The sequence below is a fragment of the Diplotaxodon limnothrissa genome, linkage group LG15, assembly GCF_057381915.1.
Source record: "Diplotaxodon limnothrissa isolate DT_005_m linkage group LG15, D_limnothrissa_male_GT1.1, whole genome shotgun sequence".
NCBI classification, from domain to species: Eukaryota; Metazoa; Chordata; class Actinopteri; order Cichliformes; family Cichlidae; genus Diplotaxodon; species Diplotaxodon limnothrissa.
The window spans coordinates 34,111,861-34,133,910 of record NC_140610.1 but is presented as its reverse complement, the minus strand read 5'-3'; the positions used below and the strand labels follow the sequence as shown (position 1 = coordinate 34,133,910).

Below are 22,050 nucleotides of genomic sequence, written 5' to 3'. Positions count from 1 at the left end.
GTTTATACAGCACTTTGCATTTGTTCATTCGTTATTATTCATCTCTGGCTCTCCTCCACAGCGTGTCGGCCACAGCAGACTTCTCTCTGAGCCTGGTTGTGTCAGAGATTTCTTCCCACTGTTGCCAAAGTGCTTGTTCATACGGGTCATATGATTGTTCGGGTTTTTTCTGTATGTATGATTGTAGGGTCCACCTTACAATATAAAGTGGCTTGAGGTGACTGTTGTTGTGATTTGGTGTTATATAAATAAAACAGAATTTAACTGAACTGAACTCTGTACCATTCTATTTATTGTTAGATGAACTGGCTCTCTGTAGCTTTCTGTTATCATATTGCATTACTGTGTCTTACTTTCCTCATATAAGCATTGAAAAGATTTTTAAAGTATAATTATTTGTTCTTTTGTGTGATGATTCAGATAGCTGGAGGAGGATTCCCACCTGTGCTATTCTGGTCTTCTTCTGCTGGAACTGACAGAGCCTGAGAATCCGAGCCCCAGACTCGTCATTAAACTGATGCTGGAAGGGATGCAGCAGCTGCACCTGCTCCCCAAAGCTGCATACAAGAGCAAAAGTTCATTTATTTTAATGATGACATCACAACTGTACAGTACATGAAGCCATATTCACGCTGGTTCGTTTTTTTGGTTTTAGATCATATCACACAGCTATTAAAATTAAATCACAACATACAGAAAGATGAAGCTCTTACCTACAGACAGACACCTGGCCTACCTCCAGCAGAGTGAGGGCATTGATAATCACTGCCAGGGATTCAAATGCCAGCTGTGCATGGACGCAGACACACAAACACACATGCAAGTTTTAATTAATGCAAACTTTAGATAAGATATGGGAAGCAAAAGTTGGGCATTATAGGGAAATGGCACATGAAAAACCATCAGTTAATAATAAGCACTAAATACACCGTTACTATTACTGATCGTTTCTGATCGGCATCTGATTGTAACTGGAGCCTCGAACCTGTTTAGAGTGGTTGTCCACCATGCTGGAGGAGTCGTCCACAGCCAGGCAGATCTGGTACTCTCTCTTGCTGGGCTTCGTCCGCCTTAACCAGATCTTGTCTTTGCGAAACTGACTGGCGATATAAGGGATCACCTTCCTCATGTTCAGACGCTTTCCTGTTCGGTAATCACCCCTGAGGACACGCACATATAAAGACACAAATATACAGTTGATACACACACACACAGCATCAGCTCACATTAACAGTGGACCAGTTTCACCACAGCAGAGAGAATCAAGATTTCCTGTGTGCTTTACTGACTTTAGTTTGGCGGCCTGTGTGGGCTCCAAGATGAGACGGAGCTGCTCGCACAGCTGCTGAGAGAGAGCCGAGGTCAGAGTTTGGTACTGCTGCCACATGGAAGCCGCTACAGTCTCCTGAAACACAGCGACAGTTGCAGTTAATCACAGGAAAGAACCACGTTTTTCCTGTAAGCCATCACTCTGAGACGCTTTTCTTTTTTTTTATTATATAAAACACAAATGGGACACATTTAACTATTCCACCGTCTCCTGAGTGAAGCTTTGTGTTTTAGAAAATACATCAAATATATTCCCAACTTTCACATGATCCTCGTTATGTTCACAAGGACAGCATTTTTATTCAGATTTCCTTTATTTAAACATATTTGAATCTGCAGTGTGTTTGTGTCAGCATTCTTCAACAAATGCAACAAAAACGTATAAAAGACAAAACTTCTCAAGTCTCTTCTTCAGTTAACTGAAGAATAGCAGTGCAAGTCACACTTTCCTACGTGACAGCCACAGTTGAACATGTTTGGTTGAGTCTCCCGGGTCACCCTCACCTCCTCCTGAGTCCCCGGGGCCAGTTTGTGCCAGGCCTCCAGCTGCAGCTCCATCTCCCTCCTTGTTTCTTCTGGGTCTCTCCTCTGTGCTTTCTCCTGGCACATAAGCGCACACACAGACATACAGAGTTATCTTCACGTGTGTAACATTAAACTGATATGAACTGATGTGGAACTGAAGGCTTTGTGACTTTTTTAAATGTAATTAACTCTTTATGGCAGTCAGTGTACGAAAATCACAAGTGTAATGTGGCCTACACTTATTTACATCACTGTAAATCATCTCTTTGTCCACATTACTCAGTTATATGTAACAATAATCAATAATTAACAGTAATTTCAAATACGTTCACTTCTACAACACTTGACAGCAACTCCTTAGAGCGTACTGTGTACCTGCGCAGAGTCCAGAAGCAGCTCAGGAACAACATGAATTGTAGAGTCTGTGCTTCTGCTTGCTCGCTCTTCTTCTTCGGCTTGTTGTTTTTCTTTCCACCTCTCGTCCTCCTGCTCCTCTCCCTGCCTCTGGACCTCCATCTCTCCAGGGTCTACACCTGCAGTACAACAACACTAGTCAAGAGATGCTTCACATCTGAGAAGTTTAAAAATTGTTGAAATGAAAAAAAAAAAAACGAGCAGGAGAAGAAGAGAATTTGACACCTGTCTGGGAAGCCTTTGAGGAGTCCAGCTGTTCAGGCTTCAGCTCCTGGACCTCAGCCGCTTGCAGATCAACCTCCTGGTCCTCTGTCTCCATGGACAAATCCTCTTCTTTGTCATCTTCATCCTGGCCCCGAGGCCCTGCTGTGCTCTCCTGCTCTGCACTGGCCACATCTAGGTGCAGTCACACCAACAAACAACAGTTATGTACTTGCTTTGAAAGGCTTAGTTTAAACTCCAGCCAAACCATCACAGACTCAGCTTCCAGGTGATCACCTACCATATGTCTGAGTGTCATAGTTCTGGTCTCCGTGCTTAATGTGCTCGTACAGGTCTGACACCTGCTGGGTGTCGCTCTGCCTGTTGTTCTCGAGGCTCTCTTTGCTTCTTTCGACTGTGCGCAGGCGCTTGTTGACTGGCTTGTTGTAGTCGCCTATAGAGCGTTCACTATCTGCTTGGCCAGGTTTCCTCTTCAAGCTCTGGAAAGGAAAAAAAAAACTTAATTAAGAGGAATAAAGGGACACCGAACAGCAGCGGTGAGGCAGAGAATTTTGCCACACCTGAGTCTGACTCTGAGTTTGTCTGTGTGAAGCCATTGTTGCTGTCAGCTTTGACTGGTGGCCCTCAGACTGGCTGGCGTCAGCTGCTCCACTGCCATGCTCCTGTAAAACCATAATAGCATAAATATAGATACAAAAATCATGGCAGACATATTTTATACATGTGTACAAAAACCAAACCCAGCTAAAGTTTGGTGTGGAGGGCTTCACCGCTCTGTGAAAGTAACCAAGCAATTTTTTTGGATGCCATCATCTACTGTAAATTGCTATACAAAACAGTGACACTTTTTCATCTATACACCTTCAGGACAATTTCTGAAACCATTAGCAGTTAATAATGTTTTTCACAAGTGCAAGTAAAACTCTACATCTAGGATCTATATTCTATATCTAGAAAGAGAAATTTGGACCTCTTCAGCGCAGCCATGGAGAGGGAGAAGCTTTCAAAATGCCCTTACCCACAACCCCACCAGGTGCCAGGAGTGGGCTTTGCAGCAACAGCAGCTGCTGTGAGGTCAGGCAGTGTGTGAGAGACCAAGATGCAGACAAGACCAGGACCAGGACCACAGTCTGCCAGGTAAGTTGAGGTAGAAAACCCAGAGGCCCTTGCAGTGACTATTGCAAAGAACGAGCCGTCGCATCCCAGGGAAGGAAAAAACCTAGCACGCCTCCAGTATTCCCTGTCAGCTCTCTCTCCTACCTCATGGTTCAAAGGCTCCTGAGGTTCCCAGGTCATCAGGCCTCTCTCAGTCCCCCTCTCCTCTAGACTGGAGAGACGAGACTCTCCAAGTACTATCAAGAATCCCCAGACACTGCATTGTGTTTTGGGGTAACAAAAGAAAAACTTGTGCTCCACACAGAACATATTATAAAATACAATACGTCAGCATTTGTGTGGCTCTCAAGCTGCACTGTGGCACACAAGAAGGCCCTTCAAAGGTGGACAACTTGTTTGTGTAACAGCTTCTCTGTCACACAAACAACCAATCAGAAAGAAGGGAGTCTCACCAGTGCTTTCACTCTTCCCACTTTCTCATTCAGAAGAAAGACAGATCGTCACACTCTGTCCTATTCTGTACTCTTTGTGTATTGAAGGAAAAAAGTACACATTCAGAACTGTCACACACAAAGCGCTCTGTCATTTAACTCACAATTCACATAGGCTAGGCATCAGGATATTCAGTCATATGCGGCCATCAAATATGCTCCTGATCACGGGAGACTCCGCTGTGAATCACTTCATAATCAATCAGAGTCACTTCGAGCCCACACAGAGTATCTGGAGCACAGTGTAGATTTGAATGTTACCTCTTTGGCCTCGTCTCTCTCCGAGGCTTCTCCTGCCAGCTCCACAGCAGTGTCGCTTTGAATGTTGTCCTCTCCTGTCTGACCGTCGGTGTCGTGCCATTTCCTCTCAGCGCACTCGGGCAGCTCCTCATCTTCACCACCACCTTCCTCCTCCTCCTATATACGCATTAAAAAAAAAAAAAAAAGGTCACATCAGTCAATACTGTTGCTCACGCCATGCATTGGTGTACTTATTTTGAACATGCACACCTTTGGCTCATGCCCTTTTTCATTTGATGAAGTCTTCGTGTCCTCGTCTCTTCCTGACTCCCGCTCCCTTTCCTCGTCCTTCTCTTCTTCATCTTTATCAGCCGAATCATCCTTTTCTGCTTCCTCTCCTCCCTCCTTCTCCTCTGCAGTTTCAGGCTCCCCATTGTTTTCTTCTCCATTTTGGTCCTTGTCCAGCTCCTCTGCTCCTTGCTCGTTTTCTCCTCCATCTTTCTCACCATCCTCCTCCTCATCCTGATCTGCTTCCATCCCTCTGTCATCGATGTTAAATGGATTATCCTCTGAAAAAGGAAAAAAATTGAATCATTCATTTTCAGCAATTTGTGACTTTTACATCTGTGAAAAGCTCTTTACAAATACACTTACTACACTTACTTGCTTACAATGACCCAGTCTAAAGCCAAAATTGAGCATCACATAAGACATCACTGATAATAAAGCATGCGTGTTTCTCGACTGTGTTAGTAAAGCTATAATTTAAGCAGCAGGCTTCACCTTCACCTTCACCCTCATCTCCATCATCATTATCCTCTCCATCCTTGTCACCCTGGTCCAGATCGAGTTCCTCAGGCAGATCCATGGCCTCGGGCTCAGGTCTCTTGTCTTGTTGACCTTGGTAGGGGTCTACTTCATTTTCATCAAACTCTCTCTGGGACAAATAACAGAAACACAGAGCATGACACACTTGTCCATCCATGCAAATCCTGTTCTTCGCTCACACCGACATTTGCAGTTCAAAGCCCTAACGACTGTTTGTTGTCTATTACCGATTTTACTTTTGACACGTATTAAAATGGAAATCATGGGAGTTAGGTGAGAAGAAAAACCTCATCTCCTTGTTCATTGATCATGTCTTTCTCCTCTTCGTCCATCTGTTGGTCTTCATCCTGGTTCTTGTGATCTTTTTTGGGGTCTGCTGCATCCAGGTTGTCATCTTTGGCAACCAACTCAGACTCACCCTGAAAAAAAACATATGACCATTCATGATGTTACACAGAGAAAACTTTAACTAAAGCTTTCTGGTGGCTGCTTTATATAAATGAAGGTTTAAGATTGGATGCAAACTGCTCTGTCATATGTACTTTTTAAATTGTGTTAATGTTGTGGAGATACCTGATCCATGCCCTGACCAGACTCCTCCTCCTTGTCACTTCCTTCCTCCTCCCCCTCATCATCATCATCATCATCATCTCCCCACATTTTTTCATCCAGTGTATCTGTCTGGCCTTCACCCAGGTCACCCATTTTTTTGTCCAGTTCTTCGTCGTCCTCTTTATCTGATTCCTCGTCGTCACCTTCAGATCAAGCAAAGAAATGCAGAGAAAAAATTCAATCATGGTTACCAATTATCTTGTATAGAACCAGCTTGGGATTCCTCTGCTATCCAGCTTAACTGACCTGGTTCTTTCTCATCAGCGTCGCACATCTGGCCATCAAAGTCCTCTGACATCTCAACGGCATTGTCTTCTGACTTAATATCCTCTTTCTCATGCTGTTCAGTCTTTTCTTCCCCCTCCTTGAAGGTGTCCTCCAGCTAAAGGAAGCAAAGGGCAGGAAGACTTGAGTCAAAGTAAACAGTCATACAGTTCACACTACTTAGATGCCAGTATTTTCATCACCTGATCTTCATTCTCGATCTTGTCGCTGACATCTTTCGTGCCCTTTCCCTCTCCTATACCACCACCTTCATAATCGTGAAACTGTTCTGCTCCTTCTCCATCTCCAGCCATAAGCTCCTGAGGCAGGCAGAAACCCTGAAGGAGACACCACATCAACTGCTTAGTTAAAATTACACTGATGGCATTATTATTTCTTAAATAGGACCATGTGAGTACCTTCTGAGCGAGTTCAGTGAAGATGCTGGCCAGTACAGACAGAAGTTTGCCTGTGCTTCTATGTGCTCCCAGTGACACAGCCAGGTAGTAGCATACAAGGTCAGAGTAAATTCCTAGTAGAGGCTCCAGACGAACCAGCATCCTGCACGCCCTGTTTACCTCCTAAAAGTCAGCAGAAACATGTTAAGGTGAAGAGATTCTGAAGACAAAAAAGCCCTTTCATTGCACCTAAACAGATTTGAGTGCACTCAGACTTCCATTCACAGGTTAATATTTAATTCATTTAACCTATAATGAACTTATACTTTGAAAGCACATCTCTGAACAGTTCCAGATGTTCTTGGTACCTGGAAGTGTGGCGGCTGAGAGGAGTCCCTTTGTGTCTTTAGGTGGCACAGAAGCCTCTCCAGCCCAGTACTAACATCTCCCACACGCAGAGCCTCCACCTCAGCCTCCAGTTCCTCCTCCAGCAGGCGAGTCAGGTGACCAGGCTTTAGCAGGTCCTCCAGAGGCTCCTCCTTGTCCTCTTTGGCACCCTCTGAGATAATACATAAACGGAAGAGGTAACCATCATTGCATTATGAACACTGTATATACATTTGAACTGGCTGGAAACAGCCATATGCCAATGGCATGGTTGTAAGACCTACTAAGGATTTTATTCTCAGGATAAATTAAAACCACTTAGAATAACTGCCCCATCCACCACTGCTCTCTCATCCCTCATCTCCACCTCACTCTCTTGAACACAAGTCGGGGCTCTAATATTGAAAAATGTACATAAACATGTTTATATTATTCCAGCAAGTGTCCATTAAAAAATACATTTAAAAACAAATATAAACAAATTTGAATTCATTCTCACATTGCTCAACTATTATGTCACACGAGGCCAAGATTAATGACATCTACAGTAAGTATCCAGTTAGGCACCCCATTACTTTTAGGGTCAAGCACTAAACTAATATAATGCTTTCTGACTACCAATCCAACATTTTACCAGGTCCTAGGTTACCACTGCTGGTTTGAATGCAACCTTCTGACCTCTCTTGGTGTCTCCATGCTGCTCCCTTTGTTGTACTCTCTCCCGTTTCTTCACGAGTGTCTGGACAGAACACAACAATGTGTTGATGTTTGCTTCAAGCTCAGCAGAGAACTCCGTACAGAAGGTTTGCTGGTGATCTGTAAGGGAAATAAAATAAAACATGAAACTGCTGACCCATCTGAAACACTGTTAGTTATTCGTGCAGCTGCTCAGTGCTTTGACCTGTGTCATCGTGTCCCAGGGAGAGCACATGAATCCTCCACGTGGTGAATTCTGTGACGGTGGCCTCCACCTGTCCTCTCACATACTGGAGACTCTGGATTACAGCTGGTTGGTTGTCTGGAGTGCCGACACACACATCTGAGGTGAAGATCTGCTCCACAATGGGCATCTGAGCCCCTATAGCTCCCAGACGGTTGAAGGCCGAACAGCATTCGGTAAAGTAGTTCCTGTGGGAAACAGCAGTGCTGTTGCAACCGTTTTGTATTTGTTGCTGTAATGTTAGACTTGAAAAACGCCAGACAATAATGTCTTACCATGTATGAAGAACACCATCAGAGATTGGCTGTGCTGCACAGTCCAGCTCCACCTTCAGGCTCTGCGTCTGCTCCAGCATTGTAGTGACACGCTGATGTAGTTGGCACCATGCAGCGTCACCCCTCCTCATCAAGCAGCCAGGGGGTTGTCGCTGCGCTGCCAGTGGGGATGGACACCTCAGGGTGTGCTGCTTGCAGCTGCTCACCTCCTCCTTCTGAAGGTCTTCGGGGCAGCAGTGCAGCAACCAGGCCAGCTGCTGCAAAAGGGTATTACACTGGGCTGCGAGCGCTTGGCCCCTCTTCACCCAGTCCTGGAGAGAGGCTTGGGGTGGGAGGGTGCAGCCTGGCTCCTCACTCTGGCTTTGTAGGTAGGCCTTGATGCCCTGGACATTGTCAGTTAGCCTCCTGGGTGAAGTGATAACAATTAAGTTAGATGCTGCAAAGTTTCCATGGCAACATCTTATTTTTTTAGTTTGATATAAAACATAAATCTAAAAAGAAATAGTAATGGTGTTCTGACTGAATAGCCTGTGATGCACCTGTGCCACAGCAGCCTTTACTTCTAAAAGCAAACCTACACTTTGACATATAATGTTATACTAGCGTACTGACCTGAGATGGACCCATTGTTCAATGAGTTTGGCCAGCCGTCGCCTCTGTTTGAGGAGCAGCTTGAAGAGGTGAGAGGAGAAACCCCTGCATCGCTCTACATTCCCCAGACCCAGCTCCTACAGCAAACATTGACACACATGCATCACAATGAAGATAACACATGCTAAACTTTAAGTTCCTCATTGTGATGCTTGATTTTCATCTAGTTCATAGGTACAAGTGTAAGTTGTGCATGTCGCACCTTAGCAGCGTGCTGCAAAGCAGTCTGCAGGGCAGTGTTCCTGGCCCAAGACTGATAGAAGTACTTCTGACAGCCGTCCCATGCTGTCAGCAACTCAGCAAACAACCTACAATAGGAAAAAAGAGAAAACAGTGTCTCACTGCAAAACCAGAGCATGTCCACACAATTACAGGCGACGCTGTAGTTGGCCTTTTAATCTCTTCATTGTGCAGTATGTCACTGGCCATCTGTTCTGTAAAGCAATAGCTAGCTACATGTGTTGCTTGTTTGATAGAATCCATCCACACACTTCACGATTACATCTGTTCTTGAGTGTTGGAGTGTAATTCGTTTAATGTTGAGGTAACTACTGAAATATTAAAATCTACATTAATATTGTGGCTTACTTCTGTGTTTGTTTTAAGAACTTCAAAATAAAAGCACTGTTGCATGACAGAAAGATTAACCCTCATGCAGCGCACGAGGCACTGATTCAGAACAAGGCCTCTGTAAATAAGTTCTAATTACATGCTCTCTGCATTCTCCTGAGTCTTGACAGCTGAGAGAGCGGTCGTCATCTCCAGCGGCTGCATGTACAGAGCCTTCTCTGCATATGCTGTCCTGTTCCATATTAGGCCTTTGCGGTACGACAGACCTTAAAAGCCAATCATACAGAAAAAAAAATTAATTCTATTTAAAAAAAAAAAAAGTATAGAAGTTAATTGAAAATGTAAGTCAGTGTGGGGAACCGACCTATTTCTGTGAGCATCTTGAACAGGTCAGACAATGCCCTCTGTTTCTGCTGTAGGATGTGCTTTATCTCAGCTTTCTGCTTGTCTTTATCTGCTGATGTGTTTATTGTGAGGCTCTGCAGGTCCCGCAAGTTGCTGATGACCTCGCCTGAAAGAAAAAATATTTATAAAGATTTTTTTTTTTTTTACATTTACAGTATATATAAATAAAGGTTCACACACACACACAGTCCATTTAGCTGGATTTGAGCAGACAGTATGTCTGAACACCTCAGCATTTGTTTGGCTTCTTCTGTCACATCATCAATAAACACTAGTGTTCCACTGTCACTGGCAGCCATGCACGTCCAAGCCATCACACTGTCTCTGCCGTGTTTTACAGATGATGTGGTGTGCTTTAGATCATGAGCTGCTCCATGCCTTCTCCATACATTTTTCTTGCCATCATTCTAGTAGAGGTTAATCTTGGTTTCATCTGTCCAATCAATGTTTTTTAATTTTTTTTTTTAACAAAGTTCATTCTAGCCTTTCTGTTCTAATGGTGGTGCGTGCGGTGCTGAAGCCTGACCTTCCATGATGGTTCCTGACTGCTCCTCTTCTGCTGCCTGAGGTATCTTTTATCCTCACTAATTTCAAGCTAATCTTTTCCCCACTTTGTTATTATGAGGTATTGTGTACTGAATTTTAGAGATCAATAATGAATTTAATCCATTTTGGAATAAGTGTGTAACAAAACAAAAATATGGAGCATGTGAAGCACTCAGGCATTTACAAGAATATTCAGGTGTATGTTAACACAATGTCATATTTTTCCCAGAAAACAACATCCTAAGATCCCGAGGTCAATGTGGTGGCTGTAACTCAGAACGCAGAGCTAATGTACTAATCGGAAGGTTGGGGGTTGCCAGACAAGGGAAGGACAATGAAATGAAGACACTATTAGAGTATAAAAGTGCCTACAAAAAACCCCAAAACAAAACAAACAATAAAAAAAAAAAAAAAACACAACAAGAAGGGAATCGTATAAGTTGCTTGGAAGAAATAATATGTAAGCACGGCTCATCTCTGCAAAGTTGCCAAACCATGTTTGGTGAAAACTAAACTTATCCGAGCCATGCAACATAACAGTGACTCCAAGCACAGCACCAATCTACAGAATAATGATTCTGGTGGTTGTTGGTTTAGTTAAAATCCAGACTTCAATCCTTAAGACAGCTGTGCATAAATAAACCCACCAACCTTGATGAACTGCACCAAAATTCCTCCACAACATTTTGAGAGAATAGTAGTCCAACTGAAAACGGCTACTCGTCAAGGTTCTTGCTGCTTAAGGTGTTTCCACAATTTATCCAATTAGATGTACTTTTTTGTCGTTTTTCAAAGGACTTCATAGAGTGCTTACATGACTGCAGTTGTAGCCTGCAGTAGTAGGCTTCAGTAATCTATACTCTAATGTCAGGACAGTCACAGGATGGTGTCGAGTCCAACAACATAACTGAATTATTTCAACTGTGATTTTAACTATCCAGCAGTAGCTTTCTCACCAGTGAAGCAGTCCAAGTCTTCAGCCAGCTCAGGGACAGGGTTTTTCTTCAGCAGCTGGATGCACATCTTCTTCATCTTCCTGGACAGTACAGGCAGAGATATTTGTAGAGAAGAAGCTTTGAATCCTTCTTCTTCTTCTCCATCAGTCTAAAATATAAAAACATAGTTGAGTGATTAAAAAAAATGTTGAAAGAGAAAATTAAAGACACTGTGTGTTCTGTGAGATCTGTACCTGTAGAATCCTGCACTTTAAAGGCAGGGTGCTCTTTAGCAACTGGTGAACTCTGTGGATGGGCATTTCCTGTGGGTTAGCGTCCACACTGTCCAAGCTCGCGCCGCTTCCCTGCTCCACCAGAGCAGGAATACTCGGACCATTCAAAGCCTCTTCAAACTGCTTGATAAACTTGAAGAGTGTACTGAAAATCATAAGGTGATTACCATTAAAGCAGTCATTTATATATTGTTACACTTGGCTGAGGCTCAACTATCTTGACTTGCTACAGGTCAAGATCATTGTGGTCAACTAAAACTAAAATTAAAATCTGGTGCAACAAACATTTTAGTCAACCAAATAAATAAGACCCCACTAACATTTGCACTTTAAAAAAAAACAAAACTTAAAAAACTGTAATAAAAATATGTATCAAATGTGTTTAGTTTTATTAATCTAGATAACACTGCTTAACAGCCAGATGAGGCGACTCTTGTTCATACTGATTTAGGATGTCCACACGAATCAATTCACATTGTTGTGTCTACTGGAATACTGAACCTTCCAACTTCTTGGAAGCTATTATTTAAACAGTAAAAATGAAACTGAAACTAGACACCTGAACCTGGAAGCTAACTGTGAAACAAATGCCGGCCACATACCGATGGGTCTTCTCCACTGACTGTTTGATGGACCAAAAATTGACATCATTCCATTTGCAGATCTTGACAAAGTCCTAAGAATACAAATTCATATGTAAGACAATGACAGAAAACTTTGCAGTGAAGTTCAGAGATTCAGAGGCAAGTTTGAATAAGTGTTAAGAGTTTGATAAGATTTATAGGGATATACCTTGAGGTCCTTTTCAATGGTCTGCCTGTGTTGAGTAATTTTGGTTTGAATGCCTTGAGAAAACTGATTGTAGTATTTGTACAGGTTCCAGAGAAGACTGGACAAAGGCTCTGTAAAAGCAAGCAGTACTGTGTCAGAATAAACTCAAGTACATGTTAAATGACACCTGAGATAAAAACAAAGTCCACGGTGATGTGAAATGTGTGATTTCGAAATTTCAGCAAAAGGCCGTTTCAGTGCTGGTCCAGTAAGCAGGTCTGAATGTGTAGTGTACAGGAAACAGCAGTGATAGCTGACCTTGCCCGGACTGCGGGGGGACCAGCAGGAGGTGGCAGTGGAATGTGAGCAACATGTTCAGACGAGTGTGGAACTCCCCCAGGGTGGAGCCCTCCAGAAAGGCCTGAAGGGTGGAGGACACTGAAGACAGGGAAAGGTGTTCTACCCCTTCAGCTGGAGAGGAAGACAATAATAAATATCTCTTGGCATCCTTTATTTCCTTGTGCTTTAAATTTGAAAGTTTGAAGTTAAATGCACCAGTATTTTCTGCAGTTTGCATCTCACAGAAATACAGACAGAGAAGCAGAGATAGATCCTCGCTTCCCTTCAGCTGATAAAATTTACACCTTTAATCTGATATTCACCCCCCCCAGAAGATTTATTTTTATTTTATTATATTAATTTTTAATTAATTAACACCTTTAATAAGACCACCACACTGAGTCAGCACACACAGATTTGTTAGCTTGTACCTGTACAAGTCTCCGTCCTCTGTTCCTCTAGGTATCGCTCCAGCAGCTGGTAGACAGAGAACCAGTGTTTGGTGGACTTCTCTGTGTGACGCTTCATTGCATTGTCAAGACTGCGCGACCAACAACTACAACACAAAAACCAGAGTTAAAAAGCTCCTTATCACAGTGCTTAATTTATGAGCTAGTTAGTGATTGGTTTATATCCAAAAAGTAACAAGTGAATGGATTTATTCATCTTTGTCTTACCTGAGCTCCAGCTTGCGCCACTGAATAATGAGCTGTGTGACGGGTTCCAGTTCCTTCCGCAGAGACACTGAACGGCTGGCGTTATTCTCCCAGTCCTAATGAGGGGAGCAAGGAAAATCAAAGAAAACAGAAATAGATGAGCCCTGTACAATAGGCTCATTTGGATGACCCAATGTCTGCTATTGATGGGCCTCGTTTACTAAAGTATGTAGCAAAATTATTGCTATATGTTTACAAAAAAAAAAAGGAGCGGCTGTGTCAAGTTACAAATGAAATGTGCTGACAGACAGAGGGGTAAAAATGAAAGGTCATCAGACCGTAAGAAAAATAATAAAAAAAAAAAAAATGGTGGGTGACAAAGAGCAGTTATAAAAAGAAATTCACTGCAATATCAAAAATACTGGTGGCTGCCAGCGCTACCTCTCAGCCTCATATATCTCTCTCTCTCTCTCTCTCTCTCTCTCTATCTATCGATCTATATCTCTATCTATATCTCTATCTCTCTATCTGTTGGAATGCTACTACGCAAGTAACCCCGGCGGAAGGGGCTACATGAATAGGATGAGGGACCTATGGATTCTTCGATACCCAACATCCACAATGACGGCGAAACAACTAGTAGCTCAGTGTTCCAACATTCGAAAGAAGGGACTGCTCTCACAGCTAGAGATTGACGAGGTACAACACAAATGCTACGGCAAGGAGGAGCCAGGACGCCAGGTCAGGGGGGCGATATCATCACCCCCACCCGAGATTGGGTACATAGCCCCAAGTGCGATAGGAGAAGGATTGTTGAGTGCGAGAGGAACTGACCTGAAAAATAGGATCATGGTCAAGCTTGAAACCTGGATCCCCCGTAGCCGGTTACCAAGATTACGTGAAGTACCCTCAGAAGGTCTGCTAGATGATGTTAATGCAGCACTACGGGCAATACCTACAACCACGATTACCGACACTAACAAGCTGATCTACAATACGGCAGCAGTGATCAGTGAGATGCTTGGCTACAAGTTGAACAGCGACAAGGGGCAGTACCCTCCATGGAGAAGGAGGCTAGAGGGCAAGATCAAAGTAGCACGGAGGGAGGTTAGCCAACTAACGGAGTTGCAGCAAGGTGCGACAAATAAGGTGCCTAAGAAATACAGCAAGCTGTCCATACCTGAGGCCTTGGAAACTGCCAAGCAAAGACTCACAGCCTTGGCCAGCCGCTTGAGGAGGTACACCAGAGAGATAGAAGGCAGGAGAATAAACCAGCTGTTCTCCACAGAACCAGCAAAGGTGTACTCTCAGTGGCAAGGGAACAATAAGAGAACAGCACCACCAAGGCTGGAGACGGAGCAATACTGGAAGAGCATATGGGAGAAGGATGCAACCCATAACGGCAATGCTCAGTGGCTAGAGGATCTGAGGGCAGACCACAGCGACCTCCCTGAACAGGGTCCAGTAACCATCACAGTGGCAGATATCCAAGAAAGGGTCTCCAGTATGAAGAGTTGGACAGCACCAGGGCCCGACATGGTTCACGCCTACTGGCTGAAGAAGCTGACTGCACTCCACGAGCGTCTGGCAGCACAAATGAACCAGCTGCTAGTTAACGAGAGACACCCGGAATGGCTAACTGAAGGCCGGACGGTCCTGATCCCCAAGGACCCCAAGAAGGGACCGGTCCCCTTCAACTACCGACCAATAACCTGCCTCAGTACTACATGGAAGCTCCTGTCAGGCATCATATCGGCTAAGATGAACAGGCACATGGGTCAATACATGAGCGGGACACAGAAAGGAATTGGCAAGAATACCAGAGGCGCAAAACACCAGCTACTGGTAGACAGAACAATCAGCCGAGACTGCAAGACCAGACTGACCAACCTGTGCACTGCCTGGATTGATTACAAGAAGGCCTATGACTCAATGCCCCACAGCTGGATACTGGAATGCCTAGAATTGTACAAGATCAATGGGACCCTAAGAGCCTTCATCAGGAACTCAATGGGGATGTGGCGTACAACACTAGAGGCCAACTCCAAGCCCATAGCACAAGTCACCATCAAGTGCGGGATCTACCAAGGAGATGCTCTGTCCCCACTGCTGTTCTGCATAGGCCTGAACCCCCTTAGTGAGATCATTAACAAGACTGGCTACGGATACAGACTACGGAACGGAGCAGTTGTCAGCCACCTCCTGTACATGGATGACATCAAGCTGTATGCAAAGAGTGAACGAGACATCGATTCACTGATCCACACTACCAGGCTATACAGCAATGACATTGGAATGTCGTTCGGACTGGAGAAGTGTAGTCGGATGGTAACAAAGAGAGGGAAGGTAGTCAGAACTGAGGGGATTGAACTACCAGAAGGCAACATTGCAGACATAGAGGACAGTTACAAGTACTTGGGGATCCCGCAGGCGAATGGAAACCATGAAGAGGCCGCTAGAAAGGCTGCAACCACCAAGTACCTGCAGAGGGTCAGGCAAGTCCTGAGGAGTCAGCTGAATGGTAAGAACAAGATCCGGGCCATCAACACGTACGCCCTGCCCGTGATCAGGTACCCTGCTGGGGTAATAGGCTGGCCAAAGGAGGAGATAGAAGCCACTGACATAAAGACAAGAAAGCTCCTTACCATGCATGGAGGGTTTCACCCCAAGTCCAGTACCCTGAGGCTGTACGCTAAGCGGAAGGAAGGGGGCCGGGGACTGGTGAGTGTCAGCACCACAGTCCAGGATGAGACAAGGAACATCCAAGAATACATTGGGAAGATGGCCCCAACTGACCGAGTGCTCAGTGAATACCTCAGGCAGCAGAAACCCAAGAAAGAGGAGGGAAACGAGGAACCATCATGGAAGGACAGGCCCCTGCACGGTATGTACCACCGGCAGATAGAGGAGGTGGCTGATATCCAGAAATCCTACCAGTGGCTGGACAAAGCTGGACTGAAAGACAGCACAGAGGCACTAATCATGGCAGCACAAGAACAAGCTCTGAGTACAAGATCCATAGAGGCTGGGGTCTATCACACCAGGCAAGACCCCAGGTGCAGGCTGTGTAAAGATGCCCCAGAGACAATCCAGCACATAACAGCAGGGTGCAAGATGCTAGCAGGCAAGGCATACATGGAACGCCATAACCAAGTGGCCGGCATAGTGTACAGGAACATCTGTGCCGAGTATAACCTGGAAGTCCCGAGGTCAAAATGGGAGATGCCCCCAAGGGTGGTGGAGAATGACCGAGCTAAGATCCTGTGGGACTTCCAGATACAGACGGACAAAATGGTGGTGGCTAACCAACCGGACATAGTGGTGGTAGACAAACAGAAGAAGACGGCCGTAGTGATCGATGTAGCAGTTCCGAATGACAGCAATATCAGGAAGAAGGAACACGAGAAGCTGGAGAAATACCAAGGGCTCAGAGAAGAGCTCGAGAGGATGTGGAGGGTGAAGGTAACGGTGGTCTCCGTGGTAATCGGAGCACTAGGTGCGGTGACTCCCAAGCTAGGCGAGTGGCTCCAGCAGATCCCGGGAATAACATCGGAGATCTCTGTCCAGAAGAGCGCAGTCCTGGGAACAGCTAAGATACTGCGCAGGACCCTCAAGCTCCCAGGCCTCTGGTAGAGGACCCGAGCTTGAAGGATAAACCGCCCGCAGGGGCGTGCTGGGTGGTTTTTTTTTTTCGATCGATCGATAGATCGATAGATAGATAGATAGATAGATAGATAGATAGATATATGCATGCATGAGTTTACGCAGAGATTTGTACATGAGGCACACTGTCACTCATTTCTTTTACAGAAAATCAACACTTCTTGGTACTGAGGGTGCGTGATTCAGGAGATCTCTTCCTGACAGAAGTCACCTGTGCTTTGCTGAGCAGGATCTCTAGGCCGTTCAGAAACTTAGCCACCGGGCTGGCCAGATTGAAAGCCTTGATTCTCTCCATCACCACATTCAGCTGAAAACACCACATACACATACAGGAATATATGTCAGAAAAACAGAACAAAGTGTAACTGTTGGGATTCTTTACACTGTCCCTGTGAAAGCTGAATTAATGAATATGTATTTATTTGAATCACAATTATGCAAAAATGCTGTATCGAAACCACTTATGGCAAACTTACCTGTTCGAGGGCAGGGTGTCCAGGCCAGTCCTCTAGTCTCTGCTTCACTGCCACACTCAACTGTTCCAACACAGGGAGACAGAGAGAGGCCTCGCTCATGTTAGGGTGCTGGTAGAAGTCATAGGGTCCATCAGGGGTGATGGCCAGACCCTCGCCACCACCAGAGCCCTGCACAGTGTTCTGGAGGATGGCAGAGAGCAGCAGTTCACTGCCTGTCAGCTGCTGGTCCAGGTCAGAGTCTGAAGGGGGAAACAGAGGTTTATACAAGTACACTGGAACTTTGTTACAAGAAAAGGATGCATACAGGCAAAGTTACTAACCAATGAGGTGATAGAAGTGTGACATCACTGGAGAAGCAATCTGATAAGACGAAAGCAGGGCTTTGATGTGTTCTTTACTGTGATTGGCTGGTGCTGTGCTCTTGTACCAAAGCGATTGAGCATATCCCAGACACAGGCGCTGATGAACCTGGATCACTGTATTCAGGGTAGCGGGAGAGAACGCCTTCATCTCAAAAGACTCTTCGGGGGTTTTGTCTTCGAGCCCTTCTAGACTTGTGCCAGCTGCTCCTTCTAAACTTGGCTCAGACACGATGTCTGCAAAGTCCTGGATTCAATATCGACAGAAATTGAGCTTCAAGTGGATATTTATGCTTTCCACATGCAAACAGCTTTTATTTCATTTGGCCTTAAAATATAAAAATGATTGTACTAGATCGTCACCATATGATCCAATATGAGATATGATGGTTAACGTTAGGATCGGATAATCAGAGAATTGATGGGTCATTATTTGCTGTACAACAGCTGTACTGCAGTACCTTGTTGAACTGAGGAAACTGTCGTCTGAAGTCTCGCTCCTCCTGTTCATCCTCAGTCAGTCCTGAGCCGTGCAGTCGGCTACGGCTGCGGTAAAGACTGGCCTCCATTTCTTCATGCTCTTTCCTTCGCCTCTCTCGCTCATCCCACTCATTCACCAAAGCCTGTAAAGAATGACAATAGAAGGAGCAAAGGAAGAGCAGATTTTGCAGGATTTAACAGTTTGGAACAGAAAACTATTTAGATTTATTTAAAGTCATTAGGATGACATCTCTCCCAGTGAAAAGTCTTAAAATCCTGACCTGACAGATGTGTCTGAAGATGCTGCGTGCCTCGTGGCTGAACTCTCCCGTTGACAAGGTGTGACACTGGACATAAAGCAGAGCACTGAGTAGCAGAGTGCAGGACTGAGGCATCACACATGCAGTGTCCTGCTGGGGCAGAAGTTTCACCAGGCTGCGCAGAGTGTCCATACAAACCCTGGAACACAGAAAGTCTGCCCGGACCAGGTACGACGGCAGGCTCGGGGACAGGAATGGGAAAGCCAGAAGGCAAGACACCAGCCTTGGCAAACCAGGTACAGGATTTAGCAAGGCAGCCACCTGGGAGGCTACCAGCCTCATACCGTACCGGAGCTGAAGGATACCCGTCCTCACTGGCCCAACAACATCAGGATAAAGGGGATAGTCCTCCAGCAACCTCTGGCAGAAACGCTGCTGGGAGTTCTGCCAAACAGCCTCCTCCTTCAGGACGGCCTGGACTGCTGACTTGGATTTTGAAGCCGAGGAGCCCTCCAGCGTATTGAGCAGCTGGGACAGCAGGTCCTGTATGGCTGATGTCTGACCAATGCTGCACAGGTAGTGCTGGAGCTCCTGGTACAACTGACCATACTGAGGCTCATGAGGACGACAAGCCTGCTTCCTGGAAAGCTCAGCTATCTGCTCCTTCACCTGCTGCATGCGGATCCATAGATACCTAGTAAAGCAAACATCAGGCAGTATAACCTAGAGCTCATTGCATTGCTTCTCAAAGACCTTTTATGGTGGTATTAATGACTCTTTCAAAATGACAGCCTTTGTTTGCTTTTAAAAGTTAATCTTCTTAACAGCGGCTGGTTGTCATTTCATCCAAACGCACAGTAAACATTTGGCTCAAGAGTCCTTAAATTTGCTTAACTACAACTTAAAGTTTGAGAACCCCACAGAATTACTAGTATTTCTAAATGCGTCACTGCCGCTAGAATAAAAAAACAAAAAACAAAAACAGAATCAAATTAATGCACAATGACCAATTATATCAACTCCATTCCCACAGTAAAATCTTCAGAGAGGAATGGGAGTAGTTCTGATTTTCCCTGTGACTTTGATGCAACCGTGACATGCTGAGAGATCAGCATCCAACTCTTACCTGATTCGAGGATGCTGGAAGCCATCAGTTGTGCTGCTCTCCTCCAGTTCTGCTCCGGTCATCAGCTGAGACCACAGGCTCCGCCCTTTCCATTCTTCCTGAAGCAGAGCCAACTGCGACAGACAAAAACAGAGTACTTTTGAGTGTTTTATTGTAGAAAGTACTCTTCATCCACCACATTCCATCCTCTAAAAAAAAAAACCTCATCAGAAAATAACATGTTTGAACATGATCTTATAGTGAACTTGGAGTTTATTGTTCAAACCAGAAGACCTCATGTTTTCTTCTAAAGCAGTCTGAAAAGAAAAGGTTACCTTTTTAAAGAAAATTACTTACAATGAACACTACTGTTACATTCACATGAAGCCAATGGTTGTGTGTATTTATACTGACTCAGTTACAAACACTTTACACCTTTGTCAGGAGAGTACTACAGACCTCCTGCTGAGCATAGTTCAGTTTGTAGGCTCTCTTTACAGCTGGGTCAAAGATGGTCTGCGGTGTCCACACTTTGATCTGCAGCAAGCCCATGTTGACCCAGAACACTCCAGAGCGAGCCAGTGAATTGGAGCCTTGGACTTTGCTCTGGACATATTGCTGCAAGCAGGTAAGGCAGGCTTCCACCAGGCCATCAGGGAGTAGTTTAGGAGGCAGGAAGTCTCTAAAGACCGTCTGGATCTCCTGGGCAGCAATAAGAGGGTCAGGGTCTTCCACCAGGCTCTCACAGCTCTCCATGTAGCCTTCCTGCAAGGTGGGAGGCAGCACGTCAGCCATGCTTTGAAGTTGCCGACGCAGGACTGCACCTTGGAGCCTAAAGTCAGTACCCCTGAGGAGAGATAATGCAACTGTCATCAGCAAAGCCCAAAATAAAAATTGCTGGTTAAGGACATTTAATGTTCCATTATACCTGAAATCAGCCAGCGCACGGATGCTCATGTTGTCCCAGAGCACAGCAGAAAGATCCTGCAGCTGCTGAATCCTCCCTTTCCAATCCCCAAGTCTGACATTGGAGAGGGAGAGAAAAGCCTCTCCTGAAGGTTCCCATGAACCACCCGTCTTACTACAGCTGAGCACTTCCAGTACGCAATGGGACCGCACTGCTTTGCTCAGCAGAGCTGGACCCTGGAAACCATATTGCATAAATGTATTAAACAAGCTGAAAACCAGCAGTGTTTGTGGAACAGCGAGTTTGGAGATATTAATAGATGTTACCAGGTTATCTGTTCCTTGGTGCTGCTTTGGATCCGCCTGGGTCTCAGGATGTAGAGGGTCCCATTTAAGCCAGTGTTCTGGGTTTGAGGTTATGCTGCAGGTCCACAGGGAGGATAGAGCCTCCGACAGGAGCTCACACCAAACAAACGGCAGCTCCTCAGCTGGCTGGAAGATAACACATATTTCAGCTTTAAATGGGGATTTTCGTTTGAAAGGCTAACTTCTGGACATGAAATGTCCCGTGTGAGAAATGTGAGTAAAACTGTTCTCAGCAATTGGTTCTTAATGTTTCAACCAGATATAAGTTGAACAGTTGTGATGTAACAAACTCTTTTAGCCGAATATCAACATTTTATATGTGGTCAAACTCATAACTACTGACCCGGTCACTACTGAGCAGGAACCACAGTGGCTGCAGCTGTCTGACATTCATCGGGGTGGACTGGAGGCAGTAACGAAGATGTCTGGAGAGGTCGCGACGTATGCAGTCCTCGGCCTCCTGGTCACTGCAGGTCAACATGAGGAGTTCAGTATACAGTCCATCAACAACATCCAGAACAGGTGCTTTTCTATTTTTGATTACACGACAAAGATGAGCCTTACCTAGGAGAAAGAGCTAGATGCAGCAAGTCTGTGCTAAGTCGTAGCTGATTTAGGACGGCAAGTTCCTCCATCAGGGGCCAGAGCTGGGCCCTGCGGCTGAGCTGCTGCAACTCCTCTACGGACAAAGGGACTCCGTCTGTGGACTCGTCATGCTCCGACATGGAACAGACTTCCAAGAGCCCTCTGGAGGTCATGCAACACTCCTGCTGCTCCACACTCGACACCAACCTCTCCATCACCCCTTATGGGAAGACATATGGGACGCATGCCATCATGTAATGTTTCACATTCATGCTCCTGAATGTTTTAATACCAAATGGTATTTCTAAAAGATTTATATTGTATTTAGTTGAGAATCTTGAAGCAACTCTCTAGATTCCAGAAAACATGTTCAACAAAATCTGACTCTAAAAATAAAGTTCAAGATCAACTCCGAGATGGCAACTGAACTTTCCTGTTTCAGCACAGATGAGCAAAGTAAATTCAGTAAGCCGAGCATGTGAGTTAAGCACACAGAAACAGCCATCATCAACGGAGCTCCAGAAACATGGAGGCTGTACAGATTGTATTCTGATTCTGACGATATATCTGTGATGCAATCACAGTCACTGTTTTTATATATTGAAAGTATATAAGAATCTTATTCTGAGTCCCATAAATATCC

General features: G+C 45.0%; 1 protein-coding gene across 1 annotated transcript in view; it reads right to left on the bottom strand.

Annotated features, from left to right (window-relative positions):
• mdn1 (midasin AAA ATPase 1) overlaps positions 1 to 22,050 on the bottom strand; it is a 58,442-nt gene that overhangs the window by 2,932 nt on the left and 33,460 nt on the right. The window contains exons 57-99 of the mRNA XM_085373568.1: positions 21,387 to 21,627; positions 21,166 to 21,289; positions 20,784 to 20,948; positions 20,479 to 20,693; positions 20,010 to 20,397; positions 19,572 to 19,684; positions 18,467 to 19,139; positions 18,167 to 18,328; positions 17,667 to 17,952; positions 17,347 to 17,585; positions 17,082 to 17,177; positions 13,229 to 13,323; positions 12,983 to 13,107; positions 12,531 to 12,683; positions 12,234 to 12,343; positions 12,044 to 12,117; positions 11,403 to 11,586; positions 11,170 to 11,317; positions 9,627 to 9,773; positions 9,402 to 9,528; positions 8,895 to 9,000; positions 8,654 to 8,769; positions 8,042 to 8,446; positions 7,728 to 7,954; positions 7,505 to 7,642; positions 6,808 to 6,998; positions 6,461 to 6,622; positions 6,245 to 6,379; positions 6,024 to 6,159; positions 5,739 to 5,920; positions 5,453 to 5,584; positions 5,121 to 5,274; positions 4,608 to 4,906; positions 4,359 to 4,514; positions 3,051 to 3,152; positions 2,771 to 2,969; positions 2,494 to 2,664; positions 2,230 to 2,387; positions 1,834 to 1,929; positions 1,290 to 1,405; positions 986 to 1,160; positions 714 to 787; positions 443 to 557 (exon numbers count right to left, since the gene is read on the bottom strand). Of these exons, the coding sequence (XP_085229694.1) occupies positions 443 to 557; positions 714 to 787; positions 986 to 1,160; positions 1,290 to 1,405; positions 1,834 to 1,929; positions 2,230 to 2,387; positions 2,494 to 2,664; positions 2,771 to 2,969; positions 3,051 to 3,152; positions 4,359 to 4,514; positions 4,608 to 4,906; positions 5,121 to 5,274; positions 5,453 to 5,584; positions 5,739 to 5,920; positions 6,024 to 6,159; positions 6,245 to 6,379; positions 6,461 to 6,622; positions 6,808 to 6,998; positions 7,505 to 7,642; positions 7,728 to 7,954; positions 8,042 to 8,446; positions 8,654 to 8,769; positions 8,895 to 9,000; positions 9,402 to 9,528; positions 9,627 to 9,773; positions 11,170 to 11,317; positions 11,403 to 11,586; positions 12,044 to 12,117; positions 12,234 to 12,343; positions 12,531 to 12,683; positions 12,983 to 13,107; positions 13,229 to 13,323; positions 17,082 to 17,177; positions 17,347 to 17,585; positions 17,667 to 17,952; positions 18,167 to 18,328; positions 18,467 to 19,139; positions 19,572 to 19,684; positions 20,010 to 20,397; positions 20,479 to 20,693; positions 20,784 to 20,948; positions 21,166 to 21,289; positions 21,387 to 21,627 (7,610 nt within the window). The remainder of the gene's footprint in view (positions 1 to 442; positions 558 to 713; positions 788 to 985; positions 1,161 to 1,289; positions 1,406 to 1,833; positions 1,930 to 2,229; positions 2,388 to 2,493; positions 2,665 to 2,770; positions 2,970 to 3,050; positions 3,153 to 4,358; positions 4,515 to 4,607; positions 4,907 to 5,120; positions 5,275 to 5,452; positions 5,585 to 5,738; positions 5,921 to 6,023; positions 6,160 to 6,244; positions 6,380 to 6,460; positions 6,623 to 6,807; positions 6,999 to 7,504; positions 7,643 to 7,727; positions 7,955 to 8,041; positions 8,447 to 8,653; positions 8,770 to 8,894; positions 9,001 to 9,401; positions 9,529 to 9,626; positions 9,774 to 11,169; positions 11,318 to 11,402; positions 11,587 to 12,043; positions 12,118 to 12,233; positions 12,344 to 12,530; positions 12,684 to 12,982; positions 13,108 to 13,228; positions 13,324 to 17,081; positions 17,178 to 17,346; positions 17,586 to 17,666; positions 17,953 to 18,166; positions 18,329 to 18,466; positions 19,140 to 19,571; positions 19,685 to 20,009; positions 20,398 to 20,478; positions 20,694 to 20,783; positions 20,949 to 21,165; positions 21,290 to 21,386; positions 21,628 to 22,050) is intronic.